Raw genomic sequence first — 22,863 nt, forward strand, 5'->3', positions numbered from 1 at the left:
GTCTGCTAATAGTACTTGCTACTGAATGACTATTTCCATTACTGAGAGACAAAGACTTAAGAACTGTGAGGATGCAACTCGAAAGAGAAAGTTTCTTAATGGACTTTATTCTGATTCTTCATTTCGCTCCTCCAGTTTAGGAAAGGAAATGAAAGAAGACTGCATTTGACTGCCTATGATGGAGAGCAGAGAGTTTTTTTTTCACTTTGATTAACGTGGCCTAAAGCATTTCCTGTTCATGCATAGAATAAAGGAAGTGGCATAAGATCACCAGGTTCATATTTGTACAATCAGCCCAATTACAGAATTGTTCTCAACTTGTTTCAGATTCTCATTTGTGGCTGTCTTTTCTTCTTATGACAGCTCACACAACATATAGTTATACTTATAATAATGCATATGACAATAACTGTTGAACATATTATCAGTGTCAGCAGTATTACTCCATTCGGATGATCTGAATTGTCATTTGAAGGAGGTTCAGGTGTTGTTGGAGGTTCAGGCGTTGTAGGAGGTTCAGGTGTTGTAGGTTCAGGTGTTGGAGGAATGAAGAGAGCTGCTTGGGCTGTATTGGACACATCAGATTTCTGACCAACTTTATCAAAAGCAATTATGGCAAAGTAAAGGATCGTACCATTCTTGATAGCTATATTTTCTGGTACAAATGTGAAGGTTTCAGTGGACCCAGCTGGAAGAGGTGTAACACTAGAGGTGTTCACTTGGGTTGCATTGTCAAAGTTCTCTCTGAGATCCCTGGGGTTAACACTCATTCTTAAATCATATGCAGTAGCTGAAAATAAAGTTATTATTAGTATTTACAATATACATAAGGCAAATTAAAATAAATATATATCTGTCAGGAAAGAAGCAAGTACCAGTCTCGTCAACATAGCTGCCTTCCTTCGCACATGTGCGGTAGAGCGGCACTCCGATGCATCCCTGGGCACAATACAGCGGAACGGCTAAAGCGTGTGCGCAATTCAGCGAAACGGCTAATGTGTGTGTGCAATTCAGCGAAACAACTAATGCACGTGGGGATTCAGCGGAACGGCGAACGCGCGTACGCAATAGCGCGCACACAACATGAGCCTCCCACTGGCCTATAAAGCCACTCTGTGCCATGACCAGATTGCTGGTTTGTCTTTCAGCTCCCCGTGTGTTTCCTGCTTGTTGTTCCTGCTCCTGATTCTTGATTACCTGTTGTGACCCAGATTGACCTTGACCTGCTCTGATCTCTTCCTGCATCTGATCCTCGGCTTGCCTCTCGGACCTCTCTACTTGCTTCCTGTGTTTGACTCTCGGCCTGTCTACGGATATTGCTTCCTGTCTCCAGTGATTGACCCTCAGCCTGCTCCTGGACTTTGCTAATGTCTTCAGTGCTCGACCCCTGGCTTGCTGACAGACTTTGCCTCCAGTTATCTGTGTTTGACCCTCAGCCTGTTTTACGGACTTTGCTATCAGTCTTCAGTACTAAATCATCAGCCTGCTGACAGACCTACTAACAGTCCTTTGCACTATACTGTTTTGCCTATCTAGAGACTCTTGCCAGTCACCGGTGTTTGATCCTCCACCAGCTGTTGGATTAGCTGTTCGTTTTCCTTCTTGAGCTTCAGCATCTTCCAGTTCCGCACAGCTCTCTCCCTGCCGGTGACCTTCACGCAAGACCTGCCCTGCCTGCTGGTGACTCGTGCCTTTTTGTGCCATTCACCCCGTGTACCATCTCCAGGAGTGGAGTGCGCTTAGTTGCAAAAGGTTACCGCTCTCAGCATCTCGGCCTCGGTACCCTTATCTGACAATATCTGTACTGATGTATCACTTGTATCAGCAGTTATCACGGATAACCAATACTCACCAATGAAAATCTAATTATAAACTGTTTCTAACTTTTAAAGACAGAGTTTGCATACATTTACAAATATTTGAGGTCACAGGGCCATAAAAAGGCAACCCTTCAAAGTGTAGTCCGACTCCTAATTGAAAACTATATGGGCCATCCATAGCAATGAATAAATTGAGAACAGGCTTACCTTGGAGGAGGCCCGGTCCTACTTAAAGGCACAACAACACATCAAAAGTAGAGTAGAGGGGGGGGTGGGGGTGTAAGCAGGTCTGTACATCTAGTATGTTCCTTCAAGTTAAACCTGCCCTCATTTTATTTAATGCTACCCATATGTCCCAGAGGAACTTTAGATAGTTATAAAGCCCATCTCCAGGGAGAACAAAAGTTCCTCCTTGCAGAGGACCCTGCAGGAGTAAAGGATTGGGTAAGAAAAACTGCTTTTTGCAGTCCCCTAGACCTCGATGAGCATTTAACCCCTGCAGTACAGGGGAAGCCCCACTGCAAAAGAATATTTTTGTTTCCCCTGGAGTTCAATTTTAAGGATGACACTTTGCAGTAGTGCACTTTTTATCAGTGAGGCCTCCAATATAGTTGCAATTGATCAGTGGGGAGTATTTAGTTCCTTTTGAAGTTTCTTACTACAATCTTCTGGGCTATACTTTCTTGTTGGTCCCCAAACTGAATACTTTATAGAAGTAATTATTTGTATGCAGTGCAGTGAAGATGATCAACAAACCTGAAACAGCTGTATTTAGTTTGGAATGAATGGCCCTATAATGTTAGGCTGTATCTGTGTTTTTTTACCAGTGATTTTGGATGTACACTTATGCCCCGTACACACGGTCGGACAATGATCAGACATTCTGACAACAAAATCCTAGGATTTTTTCCGATGGATGTTGGCTCAAACTTGTCTTGCATACACACGGTCACACAAAGTTGTCGGAAAATCCGATCATTCTGAACGCGGTGACGTAAAACACGTACGTCGGGACTATAAACGGGGCAGTAGCCAATAGCTTTCATCTCTTTATTTATTCTAAGCATGCGTGGCACTTTGTGTGTCGGATTTGTGTACACACGATCGGAAATTCCGACAACGGATTTTGTTGTCGGAAAATTTTATAGCCTGCTCTCAAACATTGTGTGTCGGAAAATGTGTGATGGAGCCTACACACGGTCGGAATTTCCGACAACAAGGTCCTATCACATATTTTCCGTCGGAAAATCCGACCGTGTGTACGGGGCATTAGTCATTGTGCATAAAGGAATGATTTGTAAGGCTCCATCCACAATCTCGAAATGAGGAGTAAGACATTGCATTGGAACAAGACATGTTTATACCTTCTGTTATAAAAAATACTTTATTAGATATGTGCAATTCTTTTCGGTCCAAATGTGAATTTGGACAAAATTTTGGTTATTCGGAGATTCTCCAAAATTTAAAAAAAAAAAAAAACGATGTGGGGTCCCCTCCGGAATCCATACCAGACCCTATTCGAGCATGCAGCCCAGCAGGCAAGGAAAGAGGGGGGACGAGCATTACTAGCAGTGTGTAAGCTCTGAACCATACCAAGCCACATGTCCTCAACATGGGGGGATGCTTTTGGGCAGGGGGGCCCTGCCCTCCCCGTCCCAAAGTACCTTGTCCCCATGTTGATATCATAGGGGTCTGCGGGGGGGGTGGCTTATCAGAATCTGGAAGCCCCCAGATCTTGCCCATCCTCTATGTGAATGAGTATTGGGTACATATTACCCCTACCCATTCACCAAAAAAGTGTAAAAAGTGAATAAAGACAGTACACAAGTGTTTTGATAATTCCTTTATTCGAAAATCAAAAATAATGTCCCCCGGTGTGGATCCATCCGTCAATCACACCACCCGCTGCACTGCCGGACCTGAAAAAAGAAAAAAAACCTCTGGCCTCGTCAAAGGCTCCCCACCGGTTGCCTGTTCCACTTTCTTAAATAGGTAAAAGGCAGAGTCACCTGATGACTTCAGGTGACCCTGCCCCCTTGTGATGTCATCGACCCAGCATGCCCTGATCAGTGACATCCCAAGGGGCGGGGTGGTCTGCTGATGTAATCAGGTGACTCCCCCCTTAGCTATTTAATAAATGTCAGATGGAGGAGCAGGCAGTCGGTGGAGAGATTTCAACAAGGCCAGAGATTCTTTCTTTTTTTTTCTTTTTAAGGTCCGGTGGTGCGGCGGGCGGCGTGATTGATGATGGATCTACATCGGGTGACATTGTTTTTTATTTTATACTAAAGGAAATGTCAAAAACTTGTGTTGTGTCTTTGTTCACTGTTTACACTTTTTTGGTGACTGGGTAGAGGTGCTGTGTACCCCATACTCATTAACATGGGGGGGCGGGATCTGGGGGCCCCCTTGCTAAAGGGGGCTTCCAAATTCTGGTAAGCCCCCCACCCACAGACCCCTGCTTTGGGGTGTGGGAGGGCACAGCCCCCTGCCCCAAAACACCCCCCCCATGTTGAGAGTATGTGGCTGGGTATGGTTCGGGAGGGGGGGGGGGGCGTTCGCTCTTCCCCCTACCTTTCCTGGCCTGCCAGGCTGCATGCTCAGATAAGGGTCTGGTATGGAATTTGGGGGGGGGCCCACGCCGTTTTTTACATTTCAGCGTGGGGTTCCTATTGGGGTCCATACCAAACCCGAAATGCCTGGTATGGATTGGGGGGGACCCCACATTGTTTTTGTTCTGACTTTTCTATAGCCAGCATTCTTTTGTTTACATTTCAGCTCTCAGCAGGGAAGTCTGCTGACAGCTGATGAGTCATTGGTTGTTAAGGACGCAGCTGCTGGCTTCCCGGCCCGCTCCTTAACAACCAGCTATTCTTCACACAGAATTTGAATTGGACAATCATTTTTCAACCGATCTGAATTCAAATTTTTGCGAAAGTTTGCAATTCATTAGAAAATTAATAAACATAAGGAAATTAAATGAAACAAAACTAAACAAATTCCGAAATGAATTAACAAAACAAAATTAGTAACATTTAAGCCAAGAAAGTATACAATCACAAAAAGCAATAGTCAGCTTCCCCTCTGTCAGGACCTGGGCTCAAACCTAGGACTTCTTCTGTGTCCGGCGTTGACTCTTCCCACTAAGCTATCTGGGATGCTGGACAGCTCCCTGCTTGATCTATTGGACAATCCTACCTGATCCATTGGAAAACCCTGCCTTGTGTCTTGATTGCTGTTGAACCTTGAACTCCTTGCTCCTCCCATGAACTTCCTATATAAGCCTTGTCTCAGCACTTCCTCTTTGCCAGGTTATTGTGCCTTCTCAGCCACTGCCTTGTGTTTGTCTTCCCTGCTGCCGTCTGTATTTTGCTACCACTCGTGATCGACTCTTGGCTTGTTTCTTCACTACTCTACTGCCTGATCCCAACCTGCAACTACTCGTTACTGACCTTTTGGCTTGTTTACTGACCACGCTGCTGTTTGATCCTTATTTGCTCATCCGCTACTGGACCCCAGCTTACTCACACCCTTGTGGGGCAAACCCAAGGACTGCGACCTGGTACTAACTTGCAGCTAAATCCATCTCCACCATCAGGAGCTCTGGTGAACACCGGTTAGTACTTAGACTCCGCACCTTAGGTAAGCCTGTGTCATCTGCCAGGGTGACTGCCTGTGTACCTATTCTGCTAGTTGGTAGTAGTCCTGCAACTGCTAAAGCAACTGGTCTTCAAGCCTGACGCCTGATCGTGACACCCTCAGCGCATTAGAATGATCTGATTTTTCAATGAATAAAAATATTCCAGTAAATTGAAAGGCTGCTATTATAAAAACAAATATCTTATGAATAAGGTGCTTAAAGTCCAAAGAAAAGTAAGCACTAGCAGCGCTAAAGCGATAAACAACTCAGTCCATGAATTGGAACAACTCATATCAATCATGAATCCTTCGTAGCAGAGCTGACACACTGTTAGTAATTCTCATCAGGTTGATTAATTGCATTACCGAACCACATGGGGGTTCTCACCCTGTGGATAATGAACTCACCAGAAGTTAGAAGGGAATACGCCTTCAGAATATTATCGTAATGATATAAGTGGGCCTCCTTCCGTCAGTAGATCCACAGCCAGCCTACTCCTTCAGGATACAACCTCATCTTCAGTAAGTGCTATCACTGGGGATGGCAGTCTCCGTAATGGTGGTGTCTGCTTCTACAGCATTAATCACTTGCTGATGGAAACCTGGCAACGACGGAGTAGTGTTTGTGCAACTAGTTTGGTCAGCAAGCCAGAATGACATCGAAGGAGCAGATGAATGTTCTTTTGCCTTCAGCAACAGGATCGCTAGTGTGACATGGTCCTAAATGCTTGAATATATTTTTCGTTATTGGCAGAAGTTGACTGGAGTATAATTTAATATAATTCTCCTTTAACCTTGGTCAAGTTATCCCCAAAGATGAAAGGTTTACTGCAGTAATTCTTAAGGCACTGCTGAGAATATTTTCAATTCTTCTGCAAGTTCAGATCTGAACTTGCAGAAGAATTGAAAACATCTTGACCAAGGTTAACGGAGAATTATATTAAATTATACTCCAGTCAACTTCTGCCAATAAAATATATTCAAGCATTTAAGACCATGTCACACTAGCAATCCTGTTGCTGATGGCAAAAGAACATTCATCTGCTTCGATGTCATTCTGTCTTGCTAACCAAACTAGTTGCACAAATACTACTCCTTCCTTGACGAGTTCTGCCAGCACTTACTGAAGAGGAGGTTGTATCCTGAAGGAGTAGTCCAGCTGTGGATCTACTGATGGGAGGATGCCTGCTTATATCATTACCATAATATTCTAAAGGCGTATTTCCTTCCAACTTCTGGTGAGCTTATTATCAACAGGGTGAGAAGCCCCATGTGGTGCGGTGATGCAATTAATCAACCTAATGAGAATTACTAACAGTGTGTCAGCTCTGCTATGAAGGATTCATGATGGATATGAGTTGTTCCAATTCATGGACTAAGTTATTTATCACTTTAGTGCTGCTAGTGCTTACTTTTCTTTGGACTTTAAGCACCTTATTCATATAAATTAGTAACATATCAAATCTATCTGAAACAAAACTGAACAAATTTTACCGTTCTGCACATGTCTAGACCCTATTGTGCTATACTCTGCTTCAGTTGAGGGTTTTTTGGTCCCTAAATACCACCTTACTAAACTTTCTGAGTTTTACTTTCTCAAACGTATACATCAAAAACCTGTCTGTAAAGTGGAAATGAACTCAAATTGTAAAGATTTGCTATGTTTCAGGTAATATCTAGAGTGTTAATTGTGCCTAAGAAGAACCCTAAAAACTCAACCTTTTGTCTGGAATTCCTCTTGAATAAAAGCAGTGCACTTCCTAGTACCTACATCCTTTAGCTTTATTACTGCTGTGTCAATTAAGGCTACCACTGGCTGCTAACCTCAGGCTATTTGGAGTGCTACCCACTGTTCTCCTTGATGGAAGTTCTGATATGAAGAAGCAAAGTCATGCCTCTACCGAGATGTCTACTTTCTAATAGAGACACGGTGCACAATACAGCATAGTAAGTAAATAATGGAGAAAAGATCAGCTGAAGGAAACCATGGGTAATACTGGTGACTAGTCCTTTGCCCCCTGCCTGCATTGTTTGGGGTACATCTTCCAGTAAAACAGTGCAAACTCCCTTTCCAGCAATAAAAGATGGTATCGGGTTCTCTGTACAACCGCTCACTTCACTTTATAGCTCATGATACATCCTTAAGTCAGCAAGGGAATGAAACTTCAGGAGTAAAAAACAATGCCACAGCTCCTCCAGCAAATGGGAACAAAGTAGCAGGGTGCTACTTGTAACACTTTATTTCTAAACAATAGTATCACTTACAGGGTGGTAGACTGTAGTAGGTGCACCGTGCAAGGCTTGACAAAGCCCTCAAAACATGTTGCCGCCCACCTCCCTCTCACACCTCGAGTGGAGTTGTACTGTATGGACGCGCATAGAGAACAGCCACAGACACCATGCATATTACCATCATCTTGCGGGTCTTGTGCTTAGTCTTGGGCATACTGATCACATCAATCCTTTTGTTCTATCTTGCTATGTTGACACATGATCTTTCTGCACGGTGAACCTACTACAGTCTACCTCCCTGTAAGTGAAACTATTGTTTACAAATAAAGTGTTACAAGTTTTAATCCCTGTGCCCAATCTCCCAATCCTCCAAATACCACTGTTATATACCCATGTGTGTTGTTGTCACAAGGGTGGAGGTGGAACCTTGTGATGTCAACATCTTATTAGTTAAAGTGGTCCAAAGTTGGAGGTGAGTTTACAACCAACCAGGTGCTCATGGGAAAATAACAGCGGTGTTTGGAGGAGGGAGCTTGGACTGTTTTTCACTTATATTACTGTACTTTGCACTGATCATTTATATTAAGAAATGTTTTACTTTATGCTTATAATTATGCATTTTGGTGATTATTAGCATAATTTGATATAATCAATATTAGTGATATTAGTTTGCTGTATACTAGTTTTATTTATGGTTTTCAATTTTTTTTTATAATTTCTTATAAATCTACTGAGGGATCAGCACTACATTTCATATTTTTATAAAATTTGCACAGTGATTATACACAGTAGAGTTTTTTTTTTGTTGTTAAAACAGTTGGTATTTGCATGTCTCACACTAATTGCTAGTGTTCTGAAACCTGTGAAAATCTACAAACTTCCTGAAGAAGCTGACAACCCATGCCCCTGCACTTTACCTTATTAAAGTGGAACTGGTAGCATAATTATTAATGTGGAATGTATGTTCCTTACTAAAGAACATTTGTTATCAAATTTTTATGGGTAAAGTTCAGCTTCCATAAGGGGCAGGAATGGCACTGTACAAGGACTACTTACCATTACCCTGGTCCAGATCATCACCCGTTGCTGTCCAGAATAACACAATTGTTTCTTCTTCTATCTTTGCTACTAAGTCAGTTATTTTCTCAGGTTTGTAGATGTCTGGTTGGGGACCTGTAGGCACCTTAGATACCACAAATGAACCACCTGATGCAGTTCTAGAGAATGATCCCACACTGAGATCCTCTTCACTGATTTCAGGCCTTGAAGGATTCATAATAACTTGACCTTAAAAAAGAAAAATAAGTCTTTATGCCTTACCAGGTAAGTTACAGTTTGTGTGGCATGATAATGAAATATACACAGATGCATGAACATGCACACAAACGCACTCATTTCAAGGGTAACCTATATGCTACAAAAAGTCATAAGGTGGACAGCAAAGAGGAAAGGAACAGGATGCCTTGGAAATAACAATTAAAGGATAAGTTCACCTTTTGTAACATGTTACACCCGTAATTAGGGTGTAACATGTAATGTGTTACTAATGCAGCTGCCCCGCTCACCCCTCAATCCCCCATTGTGACAAGAGTCAGGAGTCTCCGGGGGATCTTTTAAAAACAATGCAGCTGTGTGAGGCTCTGCTCACACAACTGCATCATTCATTCACACACATCTGTGAATGAATGTACTACAAGTCCTATCCACCACCGCAGCAGGTGGCTTGTAGTTCTCAATGAACTTCAAGGGCACTGATGACCACTCTCATAGTTTATTGAGGCTGGGTTCCCCCCATCCAATTCGCAATAGCAGGAGATTGTGACTGGCTCTCTATGGAGCCAGTTCACATATCTCTGCTGCGGCTCCAGTGCGAATTTGCACAGGGGTCCTGTGAGTCTTTTGGTCCGTTTCAGGTCCGAATTCAGGCAAAAATTCTGTCTGAAATCGGACCTGAAACGGTATAATAAATATCCCCCCAAAAAAATAAAAAATAAAAAATGTCTTCATCAGTTTAGGCCAATATGTATTCTTCTACATTTTGGGAAAAAAAAAAATGTATATGGCTTGGTTTGTGCAAAAGTAGCGTCTACAAAATAGGGGATAGATTTATGGCATTGTTATTATTAATTTATTTTTTACTAGTAATGACGGTGATCGGTAATTTTTAGCAGGACTGCGACATTGCGGCGGGCAGATCGGACACTTTTTTGGGACCATTGACATTTATACAGCTTTTTAAAATTTTTTTAAATTTGCCGTCAGGCTCTGCCCCTGTGCGTCGCGCCGCTCGCAGGGAACGGAGCCTGGCACAGAGAGGCTTCGGAGGAGGACAGAGCCCGCAGACACAGAGGGGGACATTGCAGGATCCTGGGGACAAGGTAAGTAACACCGCACCAGGATCCTGCAATGTAATCCCGAGTGTGGCTCGGGGTTACCGCTAATGGTGCTGAAATTTAACCCCGAGCCACACTCGGAAAAACCGTCAGGGAGGCTACGGCATGCCTTTGGTGATAACTGTTACAGTTGCCAGTGTGCTTATGTCCGCTCTGTCAAGCCCCCAGCCTGGTATCATAGTTGGTCATGTGTGCAGCACCATGGCAACTGCAGATTTAAATAGAGGCTTAGATCTCACTATCCTTAGCAGAAAGGAGGATTTGGTTTTGCTTTACTAAGTAGTACAACAGGTGTGTCAATGAAAGCACTGGGTTAGTTAATATGGGCAACACTTTCATGCTTCAGTTAGGTAAAGTCAACTTAATATTTGCATACAATGGTCTTACCATTATCCACATAGCCAGGGACATACAGAGCACGATTTCGAGGCAGTGCCAATCTGGTTCTATTGTTAGTACTTTCAACGCGGACTTTTAAACCATATCTTCCATTAACTGTGAAAGTTGTTAAATATCTAGAGTAGATACCATCATTCTTAACAATGTCGGGACCTGCAATAAACCAGGACACCTTTAGTGCACAGAATCCTAAAAGATACTAAAACCTTTAAAGAATTTGAAGAAGTTTAATATTAATTTCATAATTGACAATGAGCCGAACTGCCTTTGGCTTTGTTTGAGCAGTGTTTATCTCTATTCATAATATACCTAAGAATGACACATCTTCCCATGTTTTACCTTTTAAAGGCCCTGCTACTACAAAAAGAAATGCTGTGGATTTGGCAGAAATACATTCAGCTTCTAATTTCTTGGTGTCAAAGGCAACACAGTGACTTAGCTGGACTAAAATCAGAAGGAATGGTGTCAGCCCTGCACAGTTTTCTTGTGCCGAACTACAAAATACCCCCTCCTCTCCTCATCTTCACAACATAGGGAAAGCTGGTTTGTACTTCAAGGGCAGAACCAGGAGGAGTAATTATTATCCTTGAAATAACACAGGCAAAGTGCACAAGGCAAGACAGCTATGGATATTTGACAAAATCAAGAGATATTTTTTCGGCACAACTTTAGATATAACAAAACACTTTCAATTGAATATTTAAAGTGGAACTAAAGCCATTGATTTAACAGTTTCAGAAAACAGTTACATTTAATAAATTCCGGGAACGAAACAGGTCACATTTGCTTGTGCTATAAACAAAATGATCAAACCATCAAATGGCTGGTGTCAAAATTGATCACATGTACAGCAGCATGGCAGTTGCAAATCTAACAGAAGTTAAGATGGCAGCTTCCTTGGCTGAAAAGGATAGGAGGGTTTAGTTCCGCTCAGTAGACTAAACGGGAGCAAATAAGAGAAGTTCATTGTTAGGGATTACATACTGCACATTTAACATAGATGAATACGGTGACCTGCTTTACTTAAAGCAAAGCTAAACCCAAAAACAAAGATGTAATATATTACAGCTTACCAGTTCTTAATTGTGGTGACTGTACCAATTCTGAGTTTTCAAAACTCTCTTACGACAAAGACTTTTTTTTTTTGTTTGTTTGTTTTAATTGTTTCTGATCATACGCAGTCTTTTGTATCCAATTTTTCTCTTACGAAAACCGTATGCATTAAAAGAAAATCATTCAAATTTTGAAGTTTGTCCCATTGGAAATTTTTGTTTGGAAAGTGTGAATCGGACGTCAAAAGTTATGTATACACTATACACTATACAAAAATCGAATGATTGTTCCTTATACAGAATTTTTCTTCCAATTTTCTGAAAGTGTGTACCCAGCTTAAGAACATTTTCAGTAAGTACAGAAATATCTGTTGATATTGCCAGCAATGCACTGTCCTTGTCACTTGTTATCTATCATAACTAAATTAACAGACCCTTCAGCTATAATGTAATAGAGATGAACAAAGACTTATTTTAATTTTTATTTGCAGACATATTAGTCATCCAGCCTGGGTGGCTCCTTCAATAGATACAATAGGTGGACAATTGTTGCAACCCAGGAACAGGAAGTGTGCTATTTAAAAGACTACCAGGTGAATATAAAAGAAAAAGGCATGACAAAAAGAAAACTAATTTAGTCACCACATCTAAGCACTGGTGCTGCAATATACAATGCTGTGAAAAAGTATTTGCCCCCTTCCTTATTTTTTTTTTTTTTTTATTTTTGCATATTTCTCACACCTAAATGATTCAGATCATCAAACAAATTTTAATATTACACAAAGATAACCCGAGTATATCCAAGATGCAATTTTTAAATTATTATTTCATTTATTAAGCTGTTCAAACCTGCCTGGCCCTATGTGAAAATGCTGAATCATGAATAAACTGTGATTAACCACAATTTTTTAGTTAAATTTCACTTGCCACACCCAGGCCTGATTACTGCCAGACCTGTTGAATCAAGAAATCCCAAAATTGAAGCTGTATGACAAAGTTAAGCACGCTGACAGATCACAAAAAGCCACACATCATGTCACAATCTAAAAAAAGTCAAGAACATATTAGAAACAAAGTAATGTTCATGTATCGGTCTAGGAAATGTTTCAGATCCATTTCTAAGGCTTTGGAACTCCAGTAAACCATGGGGAGAGCCATTATCCACAAATGGAGATAACTTGGAACAGTGGTGAACCTTCCCAGGAGTGGCCGTCCTACAAAAATTACCCCAAGAGCATGACGACGACTCATCCAGGAGGTCATAAAAGAACCCAAAACAACATCTAAAGAACTGCAGGCCTCACTTGCCTCAGGTAAGATCAGTGTTCATGATTCAACAATAAGAAAGAAAAAAAATGGCATCCATGGGAGAGTTCCAAGGCCAAAGCCACTGCTGACCAAAAAGAACACAAAGGCTCATCTCACATTTACCAAAAAACATCTCGATTATCCCCAAGACTTTTAGGCAAATATTCTAAAGACTGATGAGACAAAAAATTTACTTTTTGGAAGGTGTGCATCTCGTTACATCTGGCATAAAACTAATACAGCATTTCATAACAAGAACATCATACCAACAGTCAGACATGGTGGTGGTAGTGTGATGGTCTGGGGCTGCTTTGCAGCTTCAGGACCTGGATGACTTACCATAATTGTTGGAACCATGAATTCTGAGCTCTACCAGAAAATCTTAAAGCAAAATCTCCGGCCATCAATTCGTGACCTCAAGCTCAAGTGCACTTGGGTATTGCAGCAGGACAATGATCCGAAACACAACAGCAAGTCCACCTCCAAATGGTTCAAACAAAGCTAAATTTAGGTTTTTGAGTGGCCTAGTCAAAGCCTGGACTTAAATCCAATTGAGATGCTGTATTATGACCTTACACAGGCTGTTCATGCTGGAAAACCCTTGGATATGGCTGAATTAAAACAATTCTGCAAAGAAGAGTGGGACAAAATTGCTCCACATCAATGTGACAGACTCATTGCCAGTTATCGCAATGCTTGATTAAGTTTAGGGGCAATTACTTTTTCACATAAAGCCAGGCAGGTTTGGACAGCTTTTTTGCCTTAATAAATAAAAACCATCATTTAAAAAATGCATTTTGTATTTACTCAGGTTATCTTTGTGTAATGATTACATTTTTTGATGATCATTTACAGTAAGCGTAACAAATAAAAAAATCAGAAAGGGGGCAAATACTTTTTCACAGCATTGTATTACATATTTGTTTTTGGGTTTAATAATTTTAAACCCAAATAGAGAAAATGCACTGCAACTCAGAAAGTACTGAAACAAACCATAAAAGATAAAAAAATAATATTTTCAGAAATCAGCAATGGCAGACCACCTTTTTTCTCCACAATAGGTTTCCTTTCAAATTTATAAAAGGAACATATTTGGTTACAAGATCTCTATTATCACTCTTTTGCTTTGGGATGTAAAACATTTAACCAAACTGCTGAAATGGGTCCACTGTCACCGGCCAGAATCCGATCTGATCTGGTCCGCTAAAAACAGACGGATGGGAATATGTTATCCAATCCGCTGGTTGGATGGCAAACAGTCAGATGAAAACAGACATTTCTATCAGACCCCCCCATGGATAGTAGCGGGCTGTGTCCCTGTCCACTCTGCAGAGTGGAGCAGACATGGACCTGTCATTCGCCTGCTCAGCGGGGATGAGCGGAGAGATCCCCCACTGAGCAGGTGGATCATCTTGGATGGGGGAAAGGGGCCTAACAAATAGGCCTATTTTTCGCACTACTGTGTAATGACATATGGTAATCATGAATGTTTTATAGCAATAGCTTTAGTCTGATAAAGTATTCTTTTTTAAGGTATAACACCTTTCCAACTCACCTGATCCATTATCTAGAAGTTCTAAAGTAATTGGAGCTCCGGTTGTTGGTTCAATGATTGCTGTGACCTTTGCATTTATTACAGGCAAAAACCCTTGACTAACAGAAGCATAGACAACCATGGGGTTGGGATAGTTATTAGCGTCTTTATCCATATGTGCATTTACAGTAATTGGGGGCACATTTTCGTCTACTGCTTTGGAAGTCACAGTGATGCCTATAGCTTGAGTCGTTGTAAGAGTATTGCAAAGAGTATAGTGCCAGGGTCCTATCTGCAAGAAGAAAAAAAGTAATACTTTAACAAGGATGTATAACAGTAAAACACAATAGTAGCTTTTACTTTTTGCATTAATGCTCCTGATACCACACCAGAAAGCTTCAAACATGCAGATTTGTCTTTGAGATTTGGAAAAACACTTTAAAAAAAAAAACAAAAAAAAAAAACGTTTTGATTACAAAGACAAAAGATAACACAGTGAATTTTTTATTATTATTGTGACTCTGTCCCACTGGGTCATTTGTAAGCTAAGCACCCTCTAATGGAGGAACATCTACTGTATGTTTACCTCTCCAGTAGTCCATGTCTTCCAAACGCTGTTTTCTTTTCACCAGCTCATATATCACTATATGACTAATGAGGCAGTGGGAGGAACAACAGCATTAGGTGGACAGAACAGGTATTCCACACACCTGGAAAGGTAAGTATAAATGCTCTTCTCAACAGGCTGTGGTTAGTTTACACTTCAAAGGGAATGTGCACACTTTAGAGGGAACATACATTGCATTTTTAGTGAGCACATATTTTGAGATATTATTAGCTTATGGTTGTTGTTATTCTTTTAACAAACTCACTCTTATATAATTTTGGTATTGTAGATTAGCCACTAAAGAGAGTTCACTGTTGTTCAGTGCAATTATTTTGTCTCTGTCCTAACTTAACAATTGACATAAATATCAGACAAATTGGGATTGATTTACTAAAGGCAAATAGGCTGTACATCTTTCAAAGGAATTTTCCTTTAGCTTAATGAACAAGCTTAAACTCTGCAGACTTCTATCATCCAATCATATGCAAGAACAATATCATTTTTTTTTTCATTTTCCTTACACATGATTGGTTATACTTTGGAACATGAACTTTCACCACATTCACTAAGATAAGTGAAGCCTATTGCCTTTAGTAAATCAACCCCATACGGATTTAGCTAGCTCATAGACTTGAGAAAATATGGCTGGTGGTCACTTCTGGATCGAGCAGTGATTATTGCGGTCATCACTATCTTGCCGTAGTGATATTCATTTTAGGGTAATTTCCTGGCTATTAGAGATAATGTGTGGACCATTCATTGGCTATAGTGCAAGTATTGTAATGGTGATTCTCTGTTTGCAGTAGTGATAGTGATTGCTCCCTGCCTGTAATAGTTGACAATCCCCAGGTCAAGCTGTTGTTAAACCCTTATTGTTTCAGTGGTTATTCCCTGGGTCTACAGATTATCAATCCATAGTAGCAATGGTCAGTCCGTGTCCTGTGGTGGTTACTTGTAAATCACGTCACTGGCTCCTCCTGATGCGTTGCGCCACAGGTCACAGTCACATGACCTGTGACGCAACACATCGGGAGGAGCCAGTGATGTCTCTCCAGTGTTCATTCACGTGGGAGGTGCAGTGAGGAGGAGTAAGTCAACGAGCCTGACTGTTACGACACGCTTGATACATTTGTGCATATGTGTATTTATTTCTAGTTACACTGAGCATAGTTGTTCAAACAATATTGCGCAATGTTATTTATCCCTTTTCTTTGAGAGTTTACATCCATGGAGAAGTAAAAGGCTTTTTACCAAGGATAAATTGAGAAAAGTTTTCGTTGCAATTTAGTTCCACTCTGAAATACCACACTTTGGAATCTTAACGTTACATGTATGTGGACATTCTAGTGACATTATATGCCTAGCTTGGAAGGTGAGCGGACACGGTATAGGTGGTGGTGAACATCCAGCCACTACTTTCCTAATCATTCATATATGGAGGATTTGGTTTTATTGTGATGTTTTAATTTATATTTTCACAAAAAAAAAAATTTCATTTATGTTTTCAAGTAATAATTTTGTCACAATCTTTTGGCATATCTTTACATTTTTATGTGTATACACTATGCATTATAAAAGGTTGATATTAGCGCACCATTATCACATAGCTATTCTTTATTACAGGAAGTTCCTACACAGCCTCAAAGTTTTAAACAGAATTACGGCAAAAATTGGGTAGAAATACACAAAGAACAACATGATTCATGTAATAATACACATGCCTCTTATATTAGGACATTATGGGGTTGATTTACTAAAACTGGAGAGTGCAAAATCTGGTGCAGCTGTGCATGGTAGCCAATATGCTTCTAACGTCAGCTTGTTTAATTAAGCTTTGAAAAAAAAACTGGAAGCTGACTGGTTTCTACACAGAGCTGCACCAGATTTTGCACTCTCCAGTTTTAGTAAATCAATCCCTATTTTATTATACCGGAGTTCTTCTTTAACTGTATGTCAAAAACAGAGTTCCAGGCAAGTAGGAAGGGAAATGACTAAATTGCTCCAGCTAATTATAGCAGGTGGGGGGGAGGGGGTGTCATCTGCTGCCATCCTGGAGCACTACAAGGGGGCAAGGAATGTGAGGTAAGTATGAGTGGACAGAAAGGGGAACACTTCTGCACTGGAGTGAATAGCCAGATAAATAAAATGAGATTGTATTCTTTGACCTTGACAACAGTGGCTGCCACGGTATAGTTAGAGTTTTAACTTAGGCAAGGTAAAGATTAGCAGTTTTAGGAACTAGGCTATTTATAAATGTGTTTCTTAACGAAATAGGACCCTATTTTACACTAGCATTTCATTTTTTTTAGCAATCTTGATAAATTAATTAACAGATGATTTACCTCAGCAGATCCTGGAATCTGAAGTCTGGCAGATTTAGTGACAGTGTCATCTTTGAAGTCCTTTCCAGTGTATAATACTCCTTTTGGATTCTCCAAGTCAATACTGGGCACTGCAGTCTGATAAGTTACCAAGAAAAAGGTTTCATTTCCCACTGTTTTGTCAATAAAAACTGTGCCCTTTAGACAGTCTGATCGTGGGAGTGACGCCCCAGTGCTCTCCAGCTGTGCAAAAGAGATGGTTAAAATATATAGTTAGTAACAAATTTTCCGATCCAATTTTAGATCCTGTCACCAGCTTATTAAAGCAGTGGTAAACTCTTGATTTTTGTCTTGTACCTACCGCTAAGTCTATAACAGGCATGACCAAAGTCCGGCCCACAGGCAAATTGCGGCCCGTGTTCCAGTTTCATACGGCCCCACTGGTACTTTGGATATATATATCTTTTGTGGCCCCCAACGAATCCCCGAGAAATTCATTGGGGGGCCACAAAAGATATATACTATATTTATTGTTCCTGGGAGGGGGAGGGACAAGTGCCGTCAGATTACATACAGGAGAATCTCCTGTTTACACGGCGGCCTCTGTAATAGGAAGTCCCATCTCCTGGGCTGCCATTGGACGACTGTTCTGTCTATCATAGGAGGTGGGACTTTGTATTAAAGAGGCCACCGAGTAAACAGGAGATTCTGTATGTAATCTGTTGGCGCTTGTCCCGCCCTCTTCCTGTCCCTTGTGAGGCTGCAGATGGGCATGGATCAGGCTGCACTGATGGCAATGGTGAGGCTGCATTCAGAGGCTGCACTCATTGCAATGGTGAGGCTGCATTCATGGCAATGGTGAGTCTGCATTTAGAGGCTGCATTCATGGCAATGGTGAGGCTGCATTCAGAGGCTGCATTCATGGCAATAGTGGGGCTGCATTCATGGCATTGGTGAGGCTGCATTCATGGCACTTGTGAGGCCGCATTCATGGCAATGGTGAGGCTGCATTCATGTCAATGGTGAGGCTGCATTCATGTCAATGGTGAGGCTGCATTCATGGCAATGGTGAGTCTGCATTTAGAGGCTGCATTCATGGCAATGGTGAGGCTGCATTCAGAGGCTGCATTCATGGCATTGGTGGGGCTGCATTCATGGCACTTGTGAGGCTGCATTCATGGCACTTGTGAGGCCACATTCATGGCAATGGTGAGGCTGCATTTATGTTAATAGTGAGGCTGCATTCATGGCAATGATAAGGCTGCATTTGTGGCAATGGTAAGGCTGCATTCATGGCAATGGTGAGGCTGCATTCATGGCAATGGTGAGGCTGCATTCATGTCAATGGTGAGGCTGCATTCATGGCAATGATAAGGCTGCATTCATGGCAATGGTGAGGCTGCAGATGGGCACTGATTAGGCTGCATTGAGGGGCACTAACCCTTAGTTTTCTTCATAGTTTTTTATTTAAAATTTTAGTTTTTTTCCTGAAACTTCCCTCTTAACGTGAAGATGCGTGTTTTACGACTGTGCGTGTTATACGCTGATAAATACGAAGTATCCAAATAACACGCCCAAGCTCACCCTTAGTCCTGAGTGGCGCTCGGGGATTCGCTGGGGGCCACAAAAGATATATATATATCCAAATAACACATATATATATATATATATATATATATATATATATATATATATATATATATATATATATCTCTATCCTAATATCATCCTTAGACTCTTCAACACACACTGCCACAAAGGCAAGAGAATTCTTGTTGGGCAGTGTATTCGTTAATTTGCATTTGATTTTAATGGTTCAAAGAATGTCAGGCAAAATGGTTGGCCCTCACACATGTTCACTTTATCAAATCTGGCCCTCTTTGAAAAAAGTTTGGACACCCCTGGCCTATAATAAGCCTTACTTATATTTCCTAAAAGTGCACCTTTTAGGAGAGATTCCAATGTGTAGCAGCCAGTGACATCACCGACACATGCACACTGGGCTCTCAACGGATGGCAAACTCAAGTATGTTGTCCATTGAGAGTGCTGTGCCGTGATCATGGTTCCCGTGCGCATGCGTGGGAGTGACATCATCGCTGCTCACCCATTCAAATGGCCAGGGCTCTCAGGCCTGGATGAAAGACTGGCTAAAGATAGAACACCTGTCAGCAGTGACAGCTTGCCATTGGAGGGATCCATTTTATAGGTCAGACACAATGTGCTAGTATGTGGTACATACTAGCACATTATGGCTTAAAGAGGAGGTTCAGCCCCTTACGAAAAATTAAAAGTCAGCAGCTACAAATACTGCAGCTGCTGACTTTTAATATAAGGACACATACCTGTCCAGGGTGCCTGCCATGTCAACAACCCAGCCGATCTTCGGATCGGCTGTCGGGTGCAGCTGCTGCCATTCCTGGTAAGGGAACCTGGCAGTGAAGCCTTTCGGCTGCACAGCAGGTTCCCTACTGCGCATGCGCGAAGCACGCTGCACCTTTTAATTGGTCCAGAGGAAGGAGGAGAGGGCTTCCGGGACCGGTACCTGTTCCCCACTCCCCACATGAAAGGTGCCAAATGTGGCACCAGGGGGGAGGAGGAGACGTATAAGCAGAAGTTCCACTTTTGAGTGGAACTCCATTTTAAACCTACAGGAGGATCAGTTTATTTTTTTAAACAGTTTACTACCTCTTTAAATCGCACATTTAGATGTGTGGCCATTCAAACGTTATCTCTACACATTACATTAGAGTTAAATGTGTAGTGGAGTGTTCATCTACTCACAATGCTCAAATGCAGGTGCAGGCCCTTTAACTCTGTTTTTTACAACTTCTTGGGTTTTTGAACATGCCCAAGAAGTATACTGTTTCAATCCCTCAACAGCTCAGGGAGGCCACTTGATAAGGCAGAGGTAGCTGGGCAAGTGATCTGCAGTCGGGTTAGAGGCCCTCTACTGTATGAACCATTGTGTGGGCAAGTAGGCTGGAGCCAAGTAGCATGCAGCTTCTCTGGAAGATACAGCTATGGTGGGGTGCCCCTTCCCAATTGCTATCAAGAGTACTCTAGTTCCAGTGTGGTATCCTTTTGTCGGCCCTCCAACTGTTCACCTTTGTTACAAGTGCTACCTTGGATTTTACTTTGAGGGACACTGTTTATGAGGATTAGTGCAAGTAGCTGTTTCTATTCTGAACCATTTTACTGAAGCAGTAATTCTCAGTTTGACTCTCTGTTGTTATAGAGAGACTATGCTATACAACCACATTTTACCCTGGCTGAGTCACAGAGACATTACTCTATAGAGTCCTTGTTTGTGCAGCTTTCACAATCAGTCTGTATGTATTGTTGTGCCATCCTAAACCTGTTCATTACTATACTTCTAACTTTGAACCTGTTTGGTAAACTACATTTTACAGTTACTTCCTCTCTGATCATTCAGCGGATTACATAGTCTGTTTAAAATAAGTAAAGAAAGGAATTGTAACAAATATGTGCATGATTGAAACAAAATTCCATTCTGTATCACTCTTATTTGGTGTTGTATCCGTCAGCACAGCATGGAGAAAGTATTCAGACATTTTGATTAAATAACCTGCCTTATTCACAGAGTCAAAGCAGAGCTTGTCAAGTCTATGCACATCCATAGTAACATTTTCAGACAAGATCCTCTCATCTGCCAGTATTGAAAATGTTCTTCCAACTTTCATAGTGAGATAGTATAGCCATCATCAGTGCAATGAGGATTTCCAGACACTAGGAGACCCCATGTGACATTAGTACAAGAAAAAATGCATCACCTGAATAGTTTGATCAATTTCATATCCACTTCCAGACTTCATTGCGCTGAATGCATCAATCAAACCATTGGCGTCAACACTATCGGAGGCATAAAAATTTAATCCACCTAAAAATAGATAAATAAGAACATTACCCCAACAAACAAAAAAAATATTAATCCTAAAACAGCAATGCATAAAAGAAGTAAACAACCCCTTTATTCTGTTTCAAATACAATTACTGTGCAGGACAATAGCATGTGAGATAGTGGCTAGATAGTGGCCAGATACTGGCCAGATAGTGGCCAGAACACACTGGTCAGCGCTCTCAGCCATTGGCTGAGAGTGCTGATCGGGTGTCGATTGGCAGACCTTTTTTGGTCATGCCGCATTGATAGTTGGTCCAGCTGCCGTACACACAGGCCGAATGTCTGCTGGTTTCTATTGAACTGGCATATGCCGCCGGATATTCAGCCCATGTGTATGGCTCTTTACACAGACTGTATCATGTATACAGTGGCAGGATTTTATCTTCATCTAAGTCACAACAATAGACAAGCACAATGTGCTTAAGCTGATAACACACAGACAATTCTAATTCCTCATATCTTTGTTGAACACTCCCACAGGGCCGTCTTTAATGTGGGGCAAAAGAGGCAGCTGCTAAGGGCCCATTCATTGTTGGGGGGCCCAAGGCAGAGCTGCCTGTTGAGCCCCGTGTTGCCCGCAGATTTCCCGGAGTAGAGGGTGCAGCTGACCACCCCCTTGCTCTCCCAAGCGGCCACTCTATGACTGTGGAGAAGCACAGCTGCGGGCTGCATGTGTTAGAGTCTGCTCGCCCACTTCTCCCCTGTCAGGAGCTGCAGGCCTGGAATGGCTGTGTCTGTGACAGGGAAGGAGGCAGAGCGGCGCTCTGTGTTCATCTGGCCCCACCCCTGCCTGTCAGACCTGTGTAGCACAGAGCTGAGTGAAGTGTTCCGGCTGTGTTACAGGTCTGTTAATCAGACACTGCTTGTGTTGCTTTGATGTGAAGCTTCTGTAAGAAGGTGAGCAAAAACTGTGGAGAGAAGAGGAGGGGGATTCTGCAGAGAATCAGTAGTTTGCACACCTGGAGTCCAATTAATGAAATGAGTTTGAAGGTGGAGTTTAGAGCTGCTTGATTGATTAAAGAGGAGGTCCACTTAAACAAAAAATATTAAAAGCCAGCAGCGACAAATACTGCAGCTGCTGACTTTTAATAAATGGACACTTACCTGTCCCAGGGTCCAGCGATGTCGGAAGCCGATCGATCGCTCGTCTCTCGGCTGCCCCCACCGCCATCCTCGGTCAGGGAATCAGGAAGTGAAGCATTGCAGCTTCACTGCCCGGTTCCCTACTGCGCATGCGCGAGTCGCGTTGCGCGTCTACACTGGTCCCCGTTGTGTTGTGGGAACTGTGTATTTCCCACAACACAACGGGGGTGGGTGGGCATTTGTGGCTAGCTATTCCCGGAACTGGGTGCAGATACCTGTATTATACAGGTATCTGCACCCCCCTCCCCCCTGAAAGGTGCCAATTGAGGCACTGGAGGGGGGGCCGAATCCGATGAGCGGAAGTTCCACTTTAGGGTGGAACTCCACTTTAAAGACACTCAAACATTTTAGCATTGCTGTTCATAAGGAGCATCAGCTGATGTGAACCATTCCTCACAAAAAAGGAGCAAAAAGGAGCTCTCTGAATACATACAATCAAAAGTAGTTGATCTGCATAAGGCTGGAAAGCAATCTCAGTGTTTAGGCATCCATTAG

At 42.0% G+C, this 22,863-nt stretch overlaps 1 protein-coding gene across 1 annotated transcript in view; it reads right to left on the reverse strand.

Annotated features, from left to right (window-relative positions):
• Positions 1–323: 323 nt before the first annotated feature.
• The window catches only part of LOC141103524 (calcium-activated chloride channel regulator 1-like), a 68,317-nt gene continuing 45,777 nt past the window's right edge, over positions 324–22,863 (reverse strand). The window contains exons 9-14 of the mRNA XM_073593201.1: positions 21,098–21,204; positions 17,327–17,548; positions 14,399–14,669; positions 10,472–10,636; positions 8,748–8,978; positions 324–790 (exon numbers count right to left, since the gene is read on the reverse strand). Coding sequence (XP_073449302.1) covers positions 324–790; positions 8,748–8,978; positions 10,472–10,636; positions 14,399–14,669; positions 17,327–17,548; positions 21,098–21,204 — 1,463 coding nt within the window. The remainder of the gene's footprint in view (positions 791–8,747; positions 8,979–10,471; positions 10,637–14,398; positions 14,670–17,326; positions 17,549–21,097; positions 21,205–22,863) is intronic.

The sequence above is a fragment of the Aquarana catesbeiana genome, linkage group LG07 (assembly GCF_042186555.1).
Source record: "Aquarana catesbeiana isolate 2022-GZ linkage group LG07, ASM4218655v1, whole genome shotgun sequence".
NCBI classification, from domain to species: Eukaryota; Metazoa; Chordata; class Amphibia; order Anura; family Ranidae; genus Aquarana; species Aquarana catesbeiana.